General features: G+C 41.8%; 3 protein-coding genes across 3 annotated transcripts; all 3 read right to left on the reverse strand.

Annotated features, from left to right (window-relative positions):
• Positions 1–1,032: 1,032 nt before the first annotated feature.
• LOC147487559 (uncharacterized) lies at positions 1,033–1,785 on the reverse strand. The gene has a single exon (XM_086574067.1). It carries the CDS (start codon positions 1,783–1,785, stop codon positions 1,033–1,035), a length of 753 nt encoding a protein of 250 aa, XP_086430193.1.
• Positions 1,786–11,796: 10,011 nt separating this feature from the next.
• LOC147487560 (uncharacterized) lies at positions 11,797–12,679 on the reverse strand. The gene is made up of 2 exons (XM_086570012.1): positions 12,505–12,679; positions 11,797–12,422 (listed from the first exon to the last, which is right to left on the reverse strand). Exons 1-2 carry the CDS (start codon positions 12,523–12,525, stop codon positions 11,928–11,930), a joined length of 516 nt encoding a protein of 171 aa, XP_086426138.1. The 5' UTR covers positions 12,526–12,679; the 3' UTR covers positions 11,797–11,927.
• A 2,500-nt stretch (positions 12,680–15,179) lies between these two features.
• On the reverse strand, positions 15,180–21,629 carry SIGF (RNApolymerase sigma-subunit F). Its single transcript, XM_086572342.1, has 9 exons — positions 21,287–21,629; positions 20,219–20,367; positions 18,366–18,487; positions 18,052–18,255; positions 17,698–17,971; positions 17,364–17,594; positions 16,550–16,690; positions 16,183–16,380; positions 15,180–15,742 (listed from the first exon to the last, which is right to left on the reverse strand). The coding sequence occupies exons 1-9, from the start codon at positions 21,378–21,380 to the stop codon at positions 15,455–15,457; spliced, it is 1,701 nt and encodes a 566-aa protein (XP_086428468.1). The 5' UTR covers positions 21,381–21,629; the 3' UTR covers positions 15,180–15,454.
• Positions 21,630–23,246: the final 1,617 nt, after the last annotated feature.

Consider the following 23,246-nt stretch of genomic DNA (forward strand, 5'->3'; position numbering starts at 1 on the left):
TCTTTTAGGTTAAATTGTTATATGTGAACTAGAAAAACAGGGACCAGGTGTATATTGGAAAAAAAAAATGGAAAAAGAACCAAATAATGGCACAACTTCACATTTTTATCGTCGCCATATTTAATGTACAAGCAAATATAATTTGAAAAGATTAGGTGACTTTTTGTCCCTATTGCAATGCCGACGTTTTAAATCATAGTAAAATGTGCTATTTTCCCTTTAGTTTGGGGCTTTGGCTACGAAATCAAACGTTACAAATACTACACATTCTGTGGCAAAAAAGGTTTTGGCGACGATTTAAATGTCGCAATAACAACTGAGATTTCAAATATTTTGGACCTTTAGCGACGCGAGAAACATTGCTAATGAGATATAAATGGCGATAATTGTGCTATCGTCTCAAGATATATGGAATTTGCGACGCTTTGTAATTAAAAACACAAAAATAATTTGGCGACAAATATAAAACATTAGCGACGACCAAAATCATGGCTGATTCGGTGATATTAAGCGACAGCCAAAAATCGTCGCCAAAAACATTCGCCGACTATATCTTTAGCTACGGTTATGGGACGCTCAAAAAAACGTCGCTAAAAAATTTTAGAGACGTTTTTCCAACTTTTAGCAACGTTTTTTTTCGTCGCTAAAAACCCTGTTTCTTGTAGTGACTTCTACATCCAAGTCTGTTTGATGTTCTGCATGTTCGAAGACTACTTGTTCGTCAATTTTTGCACCAGAAGCAGTAGCTTCATCTCTCTTCTTTTTCCTCCACCTTTTCTTCTGACTACGGTTCTTGCCATACTTCTCACCAATTAGGTCCTCATTTACTGATTCCTCTACTGGTGTAGAGAGTATCACTACCGTTTTCTCTTTAGAAGCAGCTTTTTCTTTTTCTTTCTCCTTCCCTTTTTCCATGTCACTCTTTAAGAACTTGCATCGAACAACTGAATGACCAACTCCTTTGCAATGGTTGCAAAATTCTAGAGTTTTCCCCAACTTGACCATTTGCCAAAAGCCTACGCCATGTTTTTTTTATTCAACCCAAATCTTGTCTGGAACAGGTTTGGACAGATCCAAATCCACATAAACACTCGCATAATACCCAAGTTCGCGTTTAGCTGTTGTTTCGTCAACATGTATTGGCCTACCAAGAGCTCTGCCCAAAGCAAGAAGATTTCTAATCTCCCAATATTCTAAGCTAAGTCCAGAAAATCTAACCCAAACTGCGGCATGAGATTGTATTTCCTTCTCAGTGGAGAAGTTTGGTGTCCACTTAACCAGTCGAAGCACTTGCTTATCAAAAATCCACGGTCCCTGATCCCAAATCTTCGGAAAGTCTTCGGCTTTGTCAAAGTGAAACATCACATGACCTCTCCCAAGGGGGGTGGACTGGATTTTTCCAACTGGTCTCCACAGTTGCTGGACTAAAATTTTAATCCTTTCCAAGTCGATTTTAGACATGTCTAGCCTTCCCACAAGGGATTGTGAGCAATGTTTAATCCCGTTATCCACTTCCTCCTTTATGAGGGAAATAGTTGGAAACTCACCTTGTTTACCTGGAATCGGCAACGAAAAAGTATCGATGTTTCTACCATACTTTGGCTTAAGAGCTGCAGCATATGACTTGGGTGCATGGACTTCCACAACGGTGGCTTCACCTTTATCAAGAACTTGCTCACCACCAGCTACCTGAGAAACCTCAACCTGAGATTTCTCTCCTACATCATCAACTATGTGGTTCTCCTTACTAGGTGCAGGAGGGATCTCAAATTCAGAGAGATCCATGACCGGTCAGAAATGTTTTCTCTGATCAGCTTGGGTCGAAACCCCCCCAAAGGGGAAAGTTTTAAGACTCTTTCCCTCCAAGAATTGGTTTGAAGGATAAGATTTTGCCAATATTAGTAGTAAAATACGTAAGATTATGAAAATGCCCCTACTCACATTAGTCACTAGAAAATGCCCCTTCTAGAACACTTCACCTTAAAACCCCACTGAATCATCAAACAAAGTATTCATCTATGCTATGTTAGGTGTAACAACAGAAATTTCCATAACCCTATTAAACTGCTTCAAAAAAAGAACAACAAAAAATTCCATGCACCCTAATTTGATCAATAGATCTCTTTCTTATTTAGAGAGCATGAGGAAACTCCCATAGTTTGGCTAAGGCATTTCAAGCCATGAAAGGCTCCTTCAATTCTCAAGGCATGTAAACCATCCACAAAAATAAGGCCGACTTTTATCTCAGTTCAACCTGTCCTTCTCACTGTTGGCAAGCTGTATACGCCCTTTGTTTCAGACCTTCTACTCAATTTAATTATGCTTCCCCTCTAGTTGCCTATGACGACATCCTGTCCACGCTGTGTTCCTGCTCTTTAATTATTGTTCCACTTGTTCATTGAATTTTTTTGCCAATCAGCTTTGTATTGCAGTGGGATTCAGTTTTCCAATTAACCATTTTATTTCCCGCTAACAATATACGAAAATCTCAAGTATTGACTGTGAGGGAGTAATATTCACATCCAATGAATACCACACACGTGTCCAGCATATACAGACCTAACAACCTACCTCATATCCTCACCCTCAGAGCTCGACTCATATCAACTCCACTCAGGTAAGCAACCTATTCAACTCGCTCCCAAAGGGATGTCACCACCAACCAATCTCCCGTACTCGTCTTGCCAGCTCGCTTCCAAGTGACTTGAGTCGAGTAGGCGATCTCACCATGAAGGGACCTCCCTAGCACCCACTCCTCTCGCTCCGCTCCACAACGGCTCATAACGTAAGCCTTTATTACAGCCATCAAGACCGAGGCTTCAGGCATGCCACTCATTGATTCTTCATAACTTGCCTTCATGGATCATAAGTGACCTGAAGATCTGGATCTAACTTGAAGAAGAAGAACAAGAGGTACGAGCTCCTTGCCTATATAAAGAGGATGAGGAACTACGTCTAACTTGATTCAGGTTCCCCCTCCGGAGAGAGAACTTGATACGTAGGCAGTTCGTCCATACGAACTCGCTCAAACCTAATCAACCATTCTATCTCCTCCAAATTACCTACACCTGTAAGGTTAGATGAAACTACATTGGTGCCGTTTGTGGATCGAATTTCTTGAAAATTCATCTACTCAAAATTTACGTTACTTCCAACCATCTTCTTAGAATCGCCAATTTTGAAGCCCACGAAGCATGGAAAGCCTCCAAGATCAACTGAAGATTATGGCTACCTAGATGGAAGCCATGAACGGTAGCATCATCCAGCTCCGATAGGAAAGCGCTACTCTCAAAACCCAAATCGAGTCCCAGAGCCCAAACGGGGTTATCGCTGAGGACGAGATCAATGAGGTCAACCAGCAGATCAACAGCCTCTCCCAGCGGATCGAACAGAGCACTGGGAAGAAGGACGCCACTCAGGTCATCCAAAAGACGGTGAATATGTACCGGGCATGCCGGTTCACGCTTGAGGTACTCAATAAACCCTCCCCCCAGGATTTCATTCAGCCTCGGTTCTCAATGTACGACGGCAGCACGTACCCTGGTTAGCACGTAGCTCACTACATTCAGAGTCTTGCACTCTACAGTGCGCAGGAGTTCGACCACTTGCAGTGTCACTTATTCCCAGCAAGCTTAAAAGACGGAGCTCTCGATTGGTTCTACTCGCTAGGATCAAACTCAATAGGCAGCTTCGAAAAGCTTACTGATCAGTTCGCAAGCTAGTACATCCACAACAGACGTAAGATAGCCGACCTCAATTCACTCTTCCAATTGTCTCAAAAGAGTGACTAACCAATACGCACCTTCTTGGGACGTTTTAAGACAGAGCTACTGTCCATGGAGAGCGGCCTCAAGGAGTCGTTCGCCACAGTGGCCTTCACCAACGCGATTAGAAAAAACACTGATCAGTCCAAATCGCTGATAAAAGAGCACCTTGAAATGTTGGTCGAACTGTATGCACGCATGGAGAAGTACATCAAGCTTACTGAAGGCCTCGAGAAAGAACAGTTGAAGGCAGCAGGTGAGGTCGCTGCAATCTCAGATAACACCCCATCTTCCAACAAGCAAACCAGGCAACAGGATCAGCAGACCAGCACCCGAAACCAAACCAAAAGAGAGTTCATTGTGCTTACAAGATCTCCAAGTTACATACTGGAGAAAATAAAAAACACGACCTATTACAGACCTGAGGTAAAGCGACCAGAGGACAAATCAGGGAAACCGTACTGCGCTTTCTATAAAGCAAAGTGCCACGAAACCAACGAATGTCGGGGGCTAAAGTACTACCTTCAAGACCTCATCGAGGCAGGGCATATCAAACATTATACTGATATACCCGATGGCGACTTGCATCACAAACTCATGGCTCGCAAAAAGCGAAGCCGAACTCCACCACGCCCAAGCAGCAGAGCTCATTCTCATACATGAGGACGTTCAAATGAGCGATCGCGTCACGAGCGTCGCCAGCACTCCTCTGATAGAGAGAAAAGGAGACGAGTAGGTGCCTTCCAGGAAGTCTACCAATTCTCCTCACAAGCGGCCCAAATCCCACGCACAAATGGCCGCAGCACATAAGACATCACCTTCACTGAAGCCGACCTCAACAAGGTGTGCCTCCCACATAATGATGCATTGGTAGTCCATGTCAAAATCAACGACTGGACTGTCAAACGTGTCCTGATCGATCCAGGCAGTTCGTGTGATATCCTATTCTATCGAACTCTGAAAGAGATGAACTTTCCCAAATTAGTTATGGTCGATCCAATAGCCCCCCTTTATGGCTTTAACGAATCACGAGCTGATCCAATAGGTGACATCATTCTACCTATCTCGGTGGGATCACATGAAGACAAAGTCAGCACCAACACATGTTTCAGCGTTCTGGATGTCAACTCGTCCTATACTACTATACTAGGACACCGTTGGATCCACAAGATGCAAGCAGTCCCATCAACACTTCATCAAGTGTTGCGTTTTCCGGCCCCAGAGGCATGATGGAGCTCCGCAGCAACTAGCTCAATGCTCACAACTGTAATTAGATCCACTCAATTAGCAAGCCCGCTGGAGCTTCACTCAAAAACAAAGGCGAGATCGCCAAAACCAAGCTAGCAGAAGACTTCATCTCTGAGGTCAAGACCTTGACCAATACCCCCCGCAGTGACCTCACTAAAAAGAACACTGGGGGCTCGGTTAAAAACGTCCCTCCCGAAGTCCAAACCCCAGAGGTCGCCCCACCCCTTCAAGTGAAAGAGACACCGCAAGAGACCAAGACCTCAGAGGTCCCTCAGCCCACTGAAACTGCTATTCAGACCGAGATGAAGGAAAAAGTCAACCTAGGAACTGAGGACGACCCCAAGTTCGTTTATGTAGGAGCTAATCTTGATCCTACTCTCAAGGCACAATTTGTAAGATTTTTATCATTGAATAAAGATGTTTTTGCTTGATTGTATATCGATGTGCCTGGAATTGATCCCAATATTGCATGTCATAAGTTAAATGTTAACCCTATTACTAAGCCAGTTCGCCAACGACCTAGGAAACTATCTCTTAGGTTCAAAAAAGTAATAAACAACAAGATCGACAATCTCAAAAAAGTAGGCTTCATTAGAGAGGTGGAATACCCCGAATGGATTGCTAACATAGTAGTAGTCCCAAAAAAGAACGGCACAGTTCGCCTATGCGTCGACTTCACCAATGTCAGCCAAGAAACCCTTAAAGATGGCTTCCCCTTACCAAGAATCGACCAACTCGTGGACCAAACCGCTGGCCACGAACTCATGTCATTCATAAACGCCTACAGTGGCTACAACCAGATCCTACTGGCAGAAGAAGACCAGGAGAAGACATCGTTCGTAACAGAATAGGTCCTCCCGTTCGGCCTAAAGAACGCTGGAGCGACCTACTAACGATTGGTCACCAAAATATTCCAAGACATGTTAGGAGACACCATGGAAGTCTACATAGACGACATGGTTATAAAAAGCAAGAAATCTGGAGATCACTTAGATCATCTCGAACAAGCGTTCTCCAGACTCAGGCGAACTCAAATGAAGCTCAACCCAGAGAAATGCCTCTTTGGCGTGTCCTCCGGGAAATTTCTGGGGTATCAAGTATCTCAACGAGAAATAGAAGCGAACCCAGATCAGATTCGAGCGTTCTTGGATATCACCGACCCAAAAACAAAGCAGCAAATACATAAATTGTCAGGAATGGTGGCCGCCCTAAACCGATTCGATATTCATATCGAGAGCATCAGACAAATGCCGACCTTTCCTACAAATCCTCAAGAAAGATGAACAATTATCATGGAATGACCAATGCCACCAAGCGTTCTCTACTCTCAAGGACTATTTGACAACACCACCGGTGATGGCAAGCCCGATTAATGGTGAAACACTGGGCCTATACCTAGCTGTTTCTGACTTCTCTATCAGTTCAGTTCTCTTCAAAGAGGAACAAAACGCAAAGAAACCGATCTACTTCACCAGCAAGACATTGTTGTCAACCGAAAAGAACTACTCCCATGTTGAAAAGGCAGTACTAGCACTACTTTATTTAGCAAGAAAGTTTAGGCCTTACTTCCAAGCACACCTAATCAAAGTGCTCACCGACCTGCCACTAAAGAAAATACTTCTTAAAGCCAACAAGACGACTCACATGGCAGTATGGGCAGAAGAACTCGATGAAGACCACATTGAATTCACCCAAGAACCTCTCAGAAGGGCCAGGTCATTGCTGATTTCTTAGCAGATTTCCCAGTTGACGACCTGAACTGGGAACCAGAAGACAACGCCCCGACTTCTAAACAACTAGACCCGTCGGTTTGGTCATTATTCGTAGATGGAGCTAGCAATCCAGGGGCAGTGGAGTCGGAGTAGTCCTAGTGTCATTAGATGGCTATATGGTGGAAAAGTCAATTCACATCGATTTTATGACCTCCAACAATGAAGCGGAGTACAAAGCTCTGATCATGGGACTCCGTATGGCGTTAAAACTTGATATGCAGGAGCTCAAGGTCTTTAGCGATTCACAACTGGTAGTTCTCCAGGTCGCCCATAAGTATACCACCAATGAAGGTAACCTTTCTAAGTACCTTCAAGTTGTAGATTAATTATTACCGTATTTTAAAAGAGTCACCATACAACATTTTCTATGGGAAGAGAATCATCATGTTGACAGCTTGGCCTACCTCGCGACCCAAACACCGAATAATGACCCTAGGAAACTACTCATCGAAGTAGTCGACCGACCTGCTTACCAAAAGGAGCACGTCCTAGAAGTTACCGACCTATGCCCACTCTCTGACACTCAGATGAGTCAAACATAGATGCAACCTATCATAGATTATATCCAGCTCTGCAAGGTACCAGTAGATCGCATAAATGCCAGACAAGTTCAATATCAGTCAGGTCGCTACTGCCTCGTAAATGGCAAACTTTTCAGAAAATCCACTGGAGGACCACATCTAAGGTGTATAAGCCCAGAATAGGGTCAGGCGATTTTCGCAGAAATCCAAGAAGGAGAATGTGGAAACCACGCAAGAAGTCGCTCCCTGGCTCACAAAGCGATCTCACAAGGATACTTCTGGCCACGAATGCAGATCGATGCCAAGAAATATGTACTCAAATGCATTAAGTGCCAAACATTTGGCCACAACATCATTCAGCCAGCTCGTGAACTGCTCAACATTACCAACCCTTAGCCATTTCACATGTGGGGCTTGGACATCATGGGTCCATTCATTCCACAGAAAAGCACAGGCTTTCGGTTCGTCCTAGCTGCAACAAACTACTTCACCAAATGGGTGGAAGCGATTCCCTTGGCTCATGTCAAAGAGTCTAATGTCAGAAGCTTCATTTGGACCAACATCATTACCAGATTTGGCCTCCCCCACACATTGATAATGGACAATGGCTCTCAGTTCAAAGGAAAAATAGTCAAAGAATTTTTGGCCAAATGGAAGATCTATCGTTCACGCATTCTCCACTCCCTAGTACGCTCAGAGCAACGGTCAAGCGGAAGCTAGTAACAAAGCAATTTTGGAAAACTTGAAAAAGAAGATCGAAAAAAACAAAAGTCAGTGGCCAATGCAGCTAGAAAGCATCCTATGGGCTCATAGAACAACATCTCGTTCTAGTATAGGCGAGTCACCATTCTCACTATGCTACGGTACTGAGGTCGTCATCCCTACTGAGCTGACAATTACAACAACTTGATCAGAGATCGTCGAATCTGGACAGAACGACTCCATTCTTGCTCGTAAGGTCGACTTACTTGGAGAGCGACGCGATCTAACAGCCATTCAAGTGGCATCCTACCAACAAACTCTGAGGAAGGCATACAACAAGCGAGTTAACCCTCGCAGTTTCCAACCAGGAGACCTAGTCTTGAAAAAGAATAAGGATGACTCGAAACTGGCACCAACTTGGGAAGACCCTTATATAATAGAATAAGTCGTTGGCAATGGAGCATATTGGATCAAAACCCAGGATGGACAGACACTTCCACGTCCTTGGAATACTTTCTTGTTAAAGAAATTTTATCAATAAAAAATTCCATTTCCATGAATTCTTTCTCTTAGCATTATCCATATAGTTTTATTCAACATCAATGAACTGCAATATCCCAATGATGTCAAGTTTACGAACTAAAACGCTCTATAGAGCTTAAACGTTCTCCTCGTTAAAACGTTCACTCGAGCTCAGGGCTACATAGCTCACAGGCTACTTAGCCTTAACACTTCTTGCTAGTTGGAGACCTATATTTCTAGGGTCAACTAAGTGTAGAACGCTCTCTAAGAGCAAAACATTCGAACGAACTCAAACGATCTCCAAAGCTCAAACGTTCTGAATGACTAAATGCTCACTCGAGCTCATGACGAGATAGCTCACAGGCTACTTAGCCTTAACACTTCTCGCTAGTTGGAGACCTATATTTCTAGGGTCAACTAAGTACAGAATGCTCTCTAAGAGCAAAACATTCAAACGAACTCAAACGCTCTCCAAAGCTCAAACGTTCTGAATGACTAAACGCTCACTCGAGCTCAGGGCTACATAGCTCACAAGCTACTTAGCCTTAACACTTCTTGCTAGTAAGAGACCTATATTTCTAGGGTCAACTAAGTGCAGAACGCTCTCTAAGAGCAAAACAATCAAACGAACTCAAACGCTCTCCAAAGCTCAAACGTTCTGAATGACTAAACGTTCACTCGAGCTCAAGGGCTTCATAGCTCCAACACTTCTCACTAGTGGATAACTTCGGACTCTGGGGTCAACTTCGTGCAAAACGTTCTTGAGAACAGTCAAAATGCCCTCCTGAGCAGTACACTCAAACGAACTCAAACGCTTTATAGCATCCAATATCTTTCCAGACAATGGGACATACATTTCTAGGTCAAATTCCTATGAAAGTATATGCAACAAGAATTCCGACAAACGTAAGATCATACTTCAAAATACACATGCATGTAATAAATGCAAATATGAACTGTCTGAACACACTCAGGAAACCAGTTCTTTAAAGTTACTGAATTGCCACTTATGTGGAAACCAGTTCGTCCAGATCTCAAAACTAAAGCGATAGATAAAGCGAACTGCCAAGGTTTCCCTAGGGTATCAGCTCTTAATGTATCTGGGCCGAGTCCCAACCATTTCAAAAAGCGAACTGCCCAAGCAAGCCAAGGAAACCAGTTCTAGTGTTTTACAACCACTTACAACTCTAAAATTAGAGAACTATTTAAAGAAACCTCACCAAGGAAGAAGAAATGCAGAAGCAATGGTCAAACATTAGGAGTCACATGCTTATCATCAGCAGGCGCGCATGATAGCTCAATCAGCAGGAACAGTACTAGTCAACGGAGCATTACTAGCATCCCCAGGTACAACAAGCACGCTTGTACCTAGAGCCCCACGTTCATGCTTTTCTTTCAACTCAAAGTACATCTCTTCCAGCAACGCATAATCTTGGCACACTCGGTTATATGCCCGCTAAGCCTGATGAGCAACCGACTTGCATTGCTTGGCGTACTCAGTAACTACTCCCAATCTTTCTTGCACGTTGACCATTGAACTGACCAGAAACGACCTCACCACGCTTTGATGCGGTTTCTTGATCTCCAGTTTCCTTCAAATCCTCGGTTCTTCTTCGAAATCTCTCGAAATTTTGCAAACTCAATAGGTCCTTATTTATCTTGCTCACGTCATTTTCCACACCTTCCATAACTCGGGCCGTGTGCTTCAGTTTATGATACCTAGCAAGAAACTACAAATGGAAACATCAATGTTACTTTCGCCAATAACTTGGACCAGAGAATATTAGAAGCTTACCAAACAGCAAGCCATGTCCATGGTCTCCAAAGGCTTATCCAAATCTTGGTCGTCCATCTCTTCCTTGTCACCTTCTAGGACAATCCCCTCCAAGAGACAATTAGCTATGGGGGCCGACCCGAAGCTGCAGTCAGTTCGTTTCACTGCATGCTTCTTCTCCGTCTTCCCAGTGTAGATAAAGTCGCTTCCTAGGTCGCCACCTCGCCTCCCCAAAGCCCCAGCCTCAGAGCTTTCTCCAACAATAGCTTTTTCCTTCCCCACCACAGCACAGTCGCGAGCGCCCAGGTTGACCCCACCCCTAGAGACCGGGCACCTGAACACCACACCTCTAGTTCGCTTGTGCGAACTAGAAGTAGAGCGACTCACAATTTTAACACGCTTCGTGGCCCTCGTGTCAGAAGCAACCGCCTTCCATTTACCCAGATCGCGCAAACGGCGTGGCAAGAATTCAACCTCTTCCAAGACAAGCGGAGAGGTCTCCCTCACAAAGTCATCACCATCTGCCCTAGCCATTCTACACTCCAGAGACAACCCACCAATCAGTAAAGAACAAAAACAACAAGTATGCATAACTTACATATCATAAAATAAAAGAAAGGAAGAGAAGTCGGAAGCTAACCTGAAGCACCCTAGAAGAAAGGAAAAGAAGTCGGAAGCTAACTTGGGAAAATAGATTGAGAGAAGTGACGAACCTTTACCCCTAAACCCCTCACAAAAAGCCTTTTAGGGTAAGTTGTTTCACTTCCCAAGACATACCATTAATACATCAAAGCCCTAACCATCGTCCCGCATAACCCGCCACCTTTTCAAATTCCACAACACAAGGTGGTTATTGTGTCTGCTCATCACGCGGGCAAACACGCGCTAATGTCCTCTCTCAGACAAACGCTCTATACGGTTAGGACGCTTACTCGAGCCCCAGGGCTAGCTACATAGCCTTAACGATCTTTACTAATGGAAACCTACACTGCTAGCTTAGGACCGACCCAATGGAGGCTGCTCTCTATGAGCAAGACGCTCACTTGAGCTCACAAGCTGCATAGCCTCAGCACCCCCCACTAGTTGAAGCCTACAGTGCTAGAAGTGAGTGAGCGAAGAACGCTCTCCAAGAGCATGACGCTCAATCAAGCTCAAAGGCTACATAGCCTAGACACTTCTTACCAGTTGGAACACACAACGTTATACAAGTACAACAACATCAGGCAAAAAGGCATTCAAGGCATCAAGAAAAAGAGCAAGGAAAATAAACATGCATTTCATAAATGTAGAAGAGCGAACTGCCTGAACAAACTCAAGAAATCAGTTCTCTATAATTACTGAACTGCTACTCAGGTGGAAGCCAGTTCGTTTCGAAATAAAGCATATAATAAAGGTGAACTGCTTAGGCAAGCCCAGGTTATCAGCTTTTAATGTATCGGACAATAGGCTATGCAACAATAAATAAAGGCGAACTGCCCAGGCAAGCCCAGAAAACCAACTCTATTGTATCATAACAACCAATCACAGATGAGATAAACAAAAACAAAGAAACATTCTCTCACAGCTGAAAAGATTTAAGAAACAGTGGGCAAATTCTCAGTGGCTAGAGGCTCCAGCACATCCTTCACAACAGCTCCATCCAGAACGGGATCCAAGGCAACATCAGTCTCAAGAGAAGAACCTTCAGGTATAGGAATTGAAGAACGGTACTAGCATCTCCAGGTACGTCTAACACTGTTGTACCTCGAGCCCCACGTTTTGGCTCCTCCTGTAAGGCAAGGTGTTTCTGCTCCAGCTCGTTGTAGTCTTTGGCCAGCTCGATCGCCTCTCTGAACAGAGTCTCATAGGCGTCCTTCACCGCTTTGGTCGTAGCTGTTGCCTTCTCCACATACTCAGTGTACTGTGCCAGCTCGTTATTTGCTTCCTCCAGAGCCCCAGCCATGATCATTTTTTCCAGAGCGACCTGATCGTGTTGCTTCTTCAGTTCTTCATAACTTGCTTGGAGAGAGACTTGAACAAAGCACACGTTCTCTAGTTCCTCGTTCATCTTCTCTTGCTCACCCTTTTCAGCATCAGCAATCACGGTCAGCTCTTTCAACTTTTGATTACCGGATAGTACCTACGAAACAGCACTACGTCCACAAATCAATAAATCATCAAACGTAACACACAGCAAAAGGCCAAGTTATATAAGTACGTACCAAGCAATATCCCAGATCCATGGCCCTCACGTTCGCAGCAAGGTCGCCTATAGCATCCAAGTTCTGTCAATCTCCATCGAGAACGATGATATCCAGCAAGCAACTCGCGATTGGAGCCGACTGAAAGCTACAGTCAACCTCATCACATACTAGGTTTCTCCAGTATGGAGGTGAACATAGGTGACACCAGTCTCAAGAGCACCACCCTTCCCCTTACCAAGACCAGCCTTGGCACTACCCTTACCAGAAGACTTCTCTCTTCTAGCAGGAGGAATAACGATCACAAAGAAGTACCGCTTCTCTTTCTTTCAATTTGGTTCGGATCGTCATCTCCCAGATCGATCCTCTGGAACGACCTCACCCGAGAGCTCGAACCTCCCTCAGAACGCCCAGCTTTCTTTCCGGCAGAACGGTGACCAGACTCTCTCATTATGCCCTCCAGACGAGCTGCCTTAGACGCCCTATCGTCATCAGCAATAGCCTTTCTTTTTAACAAACTTCCAGGTTCACGAGCTACAACTCTAAGTTCATCTACATCCACCAGAGCAGACGCCCGCCTCCTGGTCTACTCCCGAGGGGTAGGATCAGAACCAGAATGGTGACCCTTCCCACCACTAAGCCTGGGCATCCCACCATCGCCCCCAGACGTCCCAACACCTCCCACAGGACTCAGTGGTCCACTTCGGCTCTTATTCCTTTGCTCCTTGGTCAGAACGCCACTATCTTCCCTATCCATGAAGAACTCGCTAGAAGACTCACTTTCGACCTTACCACGAGCCCTTTTCTTTTGACTCCTCCGCTTGAGCCTTCCCTTTCCACAAAGAAAGCAGCTACCTCAAGCAATTTCTCTTGCTTCTTAGCTCGGCTAAGCTTAGTGAACCTCTCGATCACTCCCCGTTTAGTACGACTGGCAACAGCGACCTCTGCAAAACAACCAGTTCCAACGTCAGTTTAAAACAAACAAATATTTCTCAGTATATAACATAGGACACAAAAACATACCAGAAAAATCGCAAACCCTAGTATGAATTGCAAACCCACTAGCACAGTAATTTCCAATTAACAACAACGGCCTTCTCTCCCAAGGCTCGTTGCTCACACCGTCCAGAACGCTCGACTTCCCCATCAACGTTTGCAAGCTAAAATTATTTGCAAGCTAAAATTATTAGAACGAGATCACTTCACAACGAAGTGCTCAATAATATTAGCGACCTCAACACAGTGCCCCAATCTCTCATTCAACAGGTTAAATACCCTCAACAAACGTCAGGTGTTGCCAACGAACTGACAGGGCGCTTTCTTACAAAAGTTCAAAAAATTACAGATAAGTGGCGAAAATGGTATCCTCATGCCAGCTCACAATTGCCCCTCACAAACCACCACCCCATATCCCCGTGTGATGTACACATTACTTAAAGCATCAACGTCATCCCCTACTTCATGAATCTCCAGGTCGCTAACATCTATACCACAAGTGTCCCTCAATTCACCAAAACTTTCCAAAGCATGCTTATCTACATTTCTAGGGGGCAACCCACTAGAAGAAGAACCTTCACAACGTCCAGAGCTACTCTCCAAAGCAACTACAGATTCAGATTTTACATAGTCTTCTTCACTATCAAACCCTACCAACCCTACAATAACCTCCTCCGATCGTGTATCATCAGAGTCAGACATAGTGTGAAGATAAAAAAGAAAAGATCCTAACAAGCAAATTTTAACTATCAAATGAGAAGAGAAAAAATGGAGGAGATTGAACTAACCTGAGCACTCAATGTTCTCAAAAATCTGAAGGAAATGAGGCAAAACAGTAACTCTCCAGTTCCCCAAAACGTCTTACACACGCCGCCCGTTCCAGTTCCCAATACAGGCCATCATTGCACTGAACCCTACACCGACACGTCTCTTTATGTCTTGTCTTTTCGACTTCCACAAAATGAGACGGTTATTATTCCACACATACGCTACACACGCGCAAACGTTCTCTCTCACTAGATCGTTAAAATGTACTAAACGACCTACTGAGATAGGGCTATGTGAGGGAGTAATATTCACATCCAATGAATACCACACACGTGTCCAGTATATACAGACCTAACAACCTACCTCATATCCTCGTCCTCAGAGCTTGCCTCATAGCGACTCCACTCATGCAAGCAACCTATTCAACTCGCTCCTAGAGGGATGTTACCACCAACCAATCTCTCGTACTCGTCCTACGAGCTCGCTTCCAAGTGACTCGAGTCGAGTAGGCGATCTCACCATGAAGCGACCTCCCTAGCACCCACTTCTCTCGCTCCACAACGGCTCATAACGTAAGCCTTTATTACAGCCATCAAGACTGAGGCTTCAGGCACGCCGCTCATTGATTCTTCATAACTCGCCTTCATGGCTCATAAATGACTTGAAGATCTAGATCTAACCTGAAGCAGAAGAACAAGAGATACGGGCTCCTTGCCTATATAAAGAGGATGAAGAATTACGTCTGACCTTATTCAGGTTTCTCCTCCGGAGAGAGAACTTGATACGTAGGTAGTTCGTCCATACAAACTCGGTCAAACCTAATCAACTATTCTATCTCCTCCAAATTACCTACACCTGTAAGGTTAGACGAAACATAACATTTACATTGACCTCTGATATATCAAATAGATAACTAACATTACTGAAAACAATTATAACCCTAAATTGGACATGAATTTTATTCCAAAAGGGGACTGTCTAGTGTCTACATATTAATGGTGAAAATGATACCACATCTTTGAAACCCTCAACTTCCTTTTTATCAATTTTACAAAATAAGATTCTAATCAATCACCAAAAGCCAAAAAAGAAGTGTTTGGTTGCGCACATGGCAGGAACATCAATATGTACAATCAGATAAAATTACAGATGCAATTTTCCTTGTACAAAAGAGGCACGGAATCAGAAGAGACGTAAAACTTTTCCACTAGATAAGCAACTCTGCATATGCCTCTAGACCTTGGCTTGACAAGCACTTTCTGAGCTTGTCCAGAGCCCGACTCTCCAGTTGTCGGACCCTTTCCTTTGATATACCAAATATAGTACCAATCTGTGAAAGTGAGTTTTGTTTGCCATCTTCAATTCCGAAACGAAGTCGAATTATCCGCCTCTCTTTAGGAGATAGAATGTTGAGGAAATTGCGTAAATGCTGCCTCATTAGCTGTTTTGCCACCACTTGATCCGGTCTCTCGATCTCAGTGTCTGCAGTGATCTCCTGAGATTATAAAAGGTGATGAGAAGCATTAACAAATGCTAACAAATGCATGGAAACAGAAGAGATGCTACATATATATTCAATCATTCACTACAGGGAGCGGATTTACCCGTGACAGCTGCTACATGGAACGGAGCTACTCTAATTGAACCGAAAGGCAACTTGGTCTATTATTATTAGGTGACAATCATATTATCCATCTAACTTCATGAAATGCACAAGATGATCCTTATTCATGTTCAGAAATACTAAAAGCCATTCATCATCAGGGTCGCTGATTCCAAATAGAACAGAGTCCAAGTCGATGGGGGTGGGGATGGGGGTAGGTATGTGGATCATAGAAACCAACCAAAAAATCGCTCATGGGCAACCAAAATCATTTGTTTAGGTTATCCACACATAAAAACACAAGAAGGAGACAAGGAAATAAAGCACGGTACCTGAAATGTTGTATCTTGCTCTGCCCATACTGGCTGTTGCATTGAGAGGGGTGTTTTGGTGGAAGCGAATAGTGTCATCAACTTCTCAACCGTCATGCCCATCCGTCTTGCCAGTTCCTCGTTCGATGGCTGATAACCTTCCTGAATGCATTGTTTCTTTGCATTCCTCACTTGTCTTAGAGTATTATATACATTTTCCTGCAAATTATCTGCATGATCATTCCTTCACTACTAGAATTGCCATAATTTCTTTCATGGACAGATAAACTAACTTCTAAAGGAAATCACAGAAATTGACATGCTAGACCACAAAGTAGTTACGGCCTAAGGGAGGTCATAAGCAACTAAAACAGTGGTGGATAAGTACCGGCAACCGGATTGTCCTTGAATTCTGAAATATGGCCTTTCTGATTGACTGCCTTATCCACCAATATGAATAAGTAGAAAATCTGCAACCTGCTTGGGGCTTGAACTTCTCAATGCTCCTCATTAGGCCCTTACTTCCCTCCTAAAGCATAGAAAACTATTCAGTCAAAGGAAACTTTAGTAGAAAATCTGAATTCTTAACTGAAAACAAACTTAAACTTCCTTCAGCATTCAAACTGTGAAAATTACCGAATGTAAACTGCGGACATACAGATCATGTTTTGCAATACAATCATAGCATATGAGTTTAAAATTGACAAATGCAGACAAAAGCAAAACAAAACTCCACCAAGGTACAAGACTTCAAAGGCAAACCCATACTTGTGGCACACTTGCGTTTGTCACCCACCAATGTTGTGGCCGGATCACGCACTAGGCTCAAAGTCTTAAACTAATTAGGCCTGGCTTGTCCCCAGTAGCATAAACTTACAAGTAACAAAACCAAATACCACATATCCGGTCTTAAACCTAAAGTCTCCTCCATTATTCGGAAATTCTTGTAAGTAATATGAGAACATAATACCTTGAACATTAGGGTTGTCTCACCAGATCAGTGTGTGACGAAAAATTGGGTTAGAACCTTTTTTGAAAGCCAATAAGACGTAATTGACGACGGTAAAATGTACTTTATAATTTCTTATGTGACACATGTTTGAATTGGACCAGAATAGATGAATATCTGTGTTTCAAAGTATTTTGTTTGAAAACCTTTGCTTGTCTATATGCCAATAAAGTTTCAGTGAATCAGTGCTAACCTGCAGTAAATCCTGAAGGTTCATGCCCCACCCTTGGTAACGTTTGGCCACATGCACCACCAGACGGAAATTTGCATAAGTCATCTTTTCTCGGCTTCTGTTACCTTTATGTATGTGTGATTGCAAAACCAAGCAATTCACCCCTACAGCTTCAGCCCATTCAATTAATGTTGGTTCAGTACCAAACTGAGACTGAAGCCTCTGCTTCACTTCCTCCAGTCTTGCCAACTCCTATCACATGACCAAACAAATAAAAATCGTAAGCAAGAACATACGCCAAGCAGAACCTAACAAATATTCATACAATCTCCAAGATGCGTAGTTATAAACATGCCTGAATCTGAACAAACAACTCTGATTCTTCTTTTGCAGTCAAAAGTTTTCTCGACTCAGAACCCGACAAGAAGAGCCGGAGGGGATCATTTGGATCAAAGACCTCATTCATTTTATGGTGTACGTCTACCATTTTCAACCTGGGAGGCTCATGTATAACAACCTTTGATTTTGACACACCACGTTTCTTAGATCGCCTCTCCAGAAGCCGTCCTGATTTTACTTTTATTTTTTCTTCAAGTGGAAACTGAATAGCTGAGCTTGAGGACTCCAAACTGATAAGAATACCACATATCAGTGAACGTATAGCAGGAGAACATTACTGAGAACAGGAAAGAAGGTGAGTAAAACAGACCAAGAGAAAGATTCAGAAAAATCATCCCCCGGTAGGTTTGCCTCCTCAGCTAATGATGCCGCTTCTTTAGAAGCCAGCACTGCTTTCTTAGCAAGAGCAAGTGCATCACTAAGTTCAACATTCAAAACCTTATCATTCTTAGGTGCAGTAACCTGCATGGTGCTTAACAATAATGGCTTCTCCTCTAGGTGCAATGATGGATATCTGTGGACAAGAAATAGTCAACACCAACTGGGGAGGATGGACATTATAAAAAGATTGAAACAAGAACACCAAAATTTGATATCTACTAACGTGAGCTCAAGATATCTTACAAGGAAACGGGCCAGTAAAGCAACTGATTTTCAAAGTCTTTGATGTATTGATCCGATTCAGAGCATTGTTTCTCTTCGCAAAATGATGGACCACTCTCTGTGTATCGTTTTTCTGGAGTTACCTACACATCCATATAGTTGAAGTGTAAGTTAAGACTTCCAGCTTCCAACAAATGAGGAAACACAACACCGTTGCCAAATGAAAGAAGTGAAAAGGAGTACTAGTGCAAGACTGGGAACTGGATAGCCAGTACTGAATCTACATATATAAGAACTCACTTGTGAGTGTCTTATTTCGTTTTACTCCAAGGGAGAGCAATATGTCAGCTCATACTGCGGAGGCAATTAGACTACTAAACTGGCCGGAAACACATGCGCCATTTTTCATTCTTTAACACCTAGTGGCTTGGGTTGTAAGAACAACCTCTATACGTAAAGATATTTGTGTTTATCCCACTTCATTTGTAGAATCTATTTCTTAGTATTTAACTGTTTTTCACTATTTAGGCAGGCATCAATCCATAGAGTGTAATAAATGCATCAGCATCCATCTGTGATTCAGGATGGTACGAGTGCGGGAAAAGACATTGGCTGAAGTCAGCTTGAGTCCAAAAGAGGTGATTGGTCCAGAAATTTGGTGATGGTACACAAACGAAGGAAAAATTAAATAAAACAAACTATAACATAAAATTAAGCCACTAATGATGACCACATATCCTTGCAAATTTAAGGAAAAATCTGAAGAAATACAGGATTGAACCAGTGAAATACTTCTTTGGAGGTAAACTAAAATTTCAATCTGAATATATGTATCGTATTGTAGTTTGTGTGTGTGCACATGTTACATTTTCAGGATTTTAAAAAACACCGTATTAGACAGCTCATGATCATTTTAGAGTTTTCACTTATGACTTTATGAGGCACCGTCCTTGTTGTATAGATATAGGATACTAACAATGACAAATATATGAAAAAAAGGGTAACATAAACCTAAAAACTACAATGACTTTCATAAAGAATTTACAATTTGGACCAGAGCAATGTAGATCTACATGCTTGTGATACAAGCCTCCTCCACTAGCTCCAGCTAATAGAGCACTGTTCGAGAAAACCTATGGCTATGCTAGATTATTGAAGGTAATACCTATGGCTCCACACAAGATATGGTCATTCTCAGGAGATGGAGGTTACAGCGTAGACCTCGCAGAACACCTATATTCAGACAATGCATATGGCTTTCCTCCCATTGGTGACCAAATTAAGATCAACACAGGTGGGGCTTCTGGTGGATCCATTAGAAATGTTCATGGCAATTTTGTTTTACTCTTGAGTAAGGATATTGGCATTAAAGACAATTATATAGCCGAGTGCCTTGCAATTTTGGAAAGTGTAGAGCTTGCACTCTCAAAAGGATGGAAAAACCTGTGGGTGGAATCGGATTCGGCAGCAGCTGTCACAGCTGTTAACTCAGATGGCATTCCTTCACAACTGCTTAGTAGGTGGAAAGTATGCATTACTAAAGTGCAGAGCTTGACAATGTCTCACAATTGGACAGAAGCTAGTCTGGCTGCTGACCAAGCTGCCAAATTTGGATCTTTCTTAGCTGAGAATGAATCTTTTGTATCAAACCCTCGTGGCTATATGAATGGGAGGTGCCACATGGTTGTTATATGTTAGAATGGCTTGAGCCTATATGGTAGCATGTAGGCTCTCCCAAACCTGTACAGTTTTACTTTTCTTTTTCCGTTTTTCTTAATACAATTTTCACTTACCAAGCAAAAAAAATAAAGCAGGGTTCGAGAAAACTAAGTTCTGCGCAGCCTTAAATGAACAGACAAAATAAAGAGTAGTACCTGAGACATTTTGTCATCTTTAAAATGTAGCAAGGGCCTAAACTCGTCCCGCTGCTCTTGCAAAAGAACAGACGAAGGAAAATTCCGAGTGATTGATGCAGTTGGTACAGAAGTTACCGCAGGAGTTGCTTGCTCATGAAGCATTGTAACTGCAAATGAGGAAGGCAACATTGATTTCAAAAATAATTTATCAAGTGAAAAAAAAAATTAAAAACAACCGAACCCAAAACAAAACAAAACAAATGAAGTGAGTTCAGAATATAGAAGTACAAAAGAATACAACACCAATCACAACAAAAGGAATTGATACTTTCTTCAAGAACCTCGTATCGTTTTTGCCCTTTTATGTTCTTTTTGGACCATAAACTTGAAATAAGAGATCCTTGGTGATTTATCTTTAAATAAAACTTAAGTGGTAAATTACATCGCTAACTTATATTCTAGATGTGACTTTCCTCTCTGGAAACGACATATAAACGAAATCCATATTAAACTGCTGCATCCAAATGGATAAGCAGAAGGCAGGGTAGAAGTGACAATCTTACGGACTAGAAAGTACAAATGTGACAATTCTATGTGGAAAAAAAGAATGTCCTACAAAGTTACTCATCTCAAGGTTCAAGTCTCCCCATGTAATAATTCTTTGTAAAGTAGCACTTCGAAGAAGCTAAGTCCGCTATAAACCGGTTTCACCCACTAACTATCACACGAACGAAATGTGCCCATCAACATGCTGATTCCTAAAATCCCAACTAGCAGAAAGTCAGAAACCCTCCAGTGTACGCCACGATTACAATGCTGACACTTACTGAAAGCAGCATAGTGCTTGTTATAGTTGATTATGTCCTATTTTATAAATCATGTATTTCCTTAAAATTGCATATATCATGACAGAGAATCGCTATTTCCTTAAAATTATCCACGACATCTAGACTCTAGTAGTGAGAAACATTCAATCATAAAACAAATGACCACAAGCATGAATAGCAATGAAGTTATATACCATTTCCATATTTCAAGTAAACAAGTATAATACAGCTAGTTAAAACGAAAAGTAAGCAGAAGTACCTGAAGAAGAAGAAGAAGGAGAGTTTCTGAGGTGGGCTTTTGGAAGGAAGAGAGGATGATGTGAAGGAAGAAGTTGTCTTCCAGCAGCCTCCATTGAACAACAACTTGGGTTTCGTAGATACAAGAGTTTTGAGAGCAGAGCTCCTCCACTTAGTTAACTCTCATTTCTAAAAGGATCAGGTTCCAGTCTGTTATTTCTGTTTTTGCTGTTATCAAATTTCGATCCGAGATTTCATTCGATATCCTGAACTATCTTAAATTTTTACCACTGGCTACTTGTCAAAATCATAATAAAAAAACAATAAATCGCAACAAAATCACCAATTTCGCAAAACACGAACCCAAACAACTAACACACCAGGAATCGATATTACATTCTACTGTAGCTCACTTTTTTTTTGTAATTCTTTAAGTAGTGGTTTTGATTTTCTCGAGTTTTGTGTACATATCTACTATCTATATACTAAGGAGTTATTTGTTTTTTTTTGGATTAAGTTATAAGATGGTCTTATAAAGTGGTTTGTTTTTCATTTTAAGTTCCTCTTATGAGCACTTGTAAAAATAGAAAAAACAAATACATGACATTATATAGATGATTATTTGACAAATATAACCCTACTTTACATCACATTTAACTTGAATAAATTAATTTGAAACAAGCGTATAGTTTGATTTTCGGTTTCAAATCAATTTTGATAATTAGAATATCGATTTTAGAAAACTACTTTAATTGGCAGCGGTGGTGGTAGTGGTAGTGGAGGTGAAGATATTGGTCTTAATTGCACGGTGGTGGTGGTGGTAGTAGAAGTGGTGGATGTCTTAATAGCACGGTGGTGGTGGTGATAATCTTAATAATACGGTGATAATGGTGGTGGTGGTAGTGTAGGTGATGATATTGGTCTTAATAGCACGGTAGTAGTGGAAGCGATAGTGGTTTTAATAGCACAGTGGTGGTGGTGGTGATAGTATTAATAGTATGGTGGTAGTGGTAGTAGAGGTGATGATGGTGGTGGTGGTTTTAATAGTTTGGTGGTGATGGTAGCCGGTGGTGGTTAGGGCAATGAAGTTATTTGGAAAAGAAGATAATGAAAATGGAAGAAGAGAGAAATGATGTTAGGGGTATATGGACGGGGGTGTTTAAGTCATTTTTCAAGTTATAAGACTTATAAAATTAAAGTAGATCAAATTTTGGTACTTATATAATTGGAGCTTCTTATAAGACATTTCTAGTACAATGCCTCTTATAAGAGGCAAAAAACAAACAAACAAAATGTTCAAAATCACTAGGGCCACATCTTATAAGAGGTTATAAGACCTCAAGGTCTTATAAGAGGCAAAAACAAATGGCCCCTAAAACAGAGACCTTTAAAGGAGAATTTTCTCTCTCTCCTATGTGACACTCTTATATGAGAGTTAACATTTTCTCTATCCTATGTGACACTTTAGTATGAAAGATATTATTTTCTAATAACCTAATCTCATGTTTAGAGTTTGAGTGTATTTCTAATTTTTATATTTGGAGAGTTTGAGTGTATTTCAAATACTTATATATTTGATCAAATAAAAAAAAATGCTAAAAAATAGGTGATTTGTATAAGGTAATTTCCTATTACGAATCAAACACTTTTAGTGTTTCAATTCTTATATATTTGATCAAATAAAAAAATAATTGCTACAAGATAGGTGATTTGTATAAACTAATTCCCTATTACAAATCATACAATTTGAGTGTTTATGATAAAACACCGACTTATTTCGAATATATATCTTAATATTAAAGCTCCCACAAGGGGTATTTTTTTAGCACTATTAAAATTCCACGTCATCTCCTATTAAATCGAGAATTTCTCTCATATTTGAAAAACGATAATATTTTTTTTTACAACAGGAATTCATCTCATATTAAAACAAATTATAACACTTCTAATTAAAACGGGAATTATTCTCCTATTAAAATGGA

The sequence above is a fragment of the Coptis chinensis genome, chromosome 7, assembly GCF_015680905.1.
Source record: "Coptis chinensis isolate HL-2020 chromosome 7, ASM1568090v1, whole genome shotgun sequence".
Classification (NCBI taxonomy): domain Eukaryota; kingdom Viridiplantae; phylum Streptophyta; class Magnoliopsida; order Ranunculales; family Ranunculaceae; genus Coptis; species Coptis chinensis.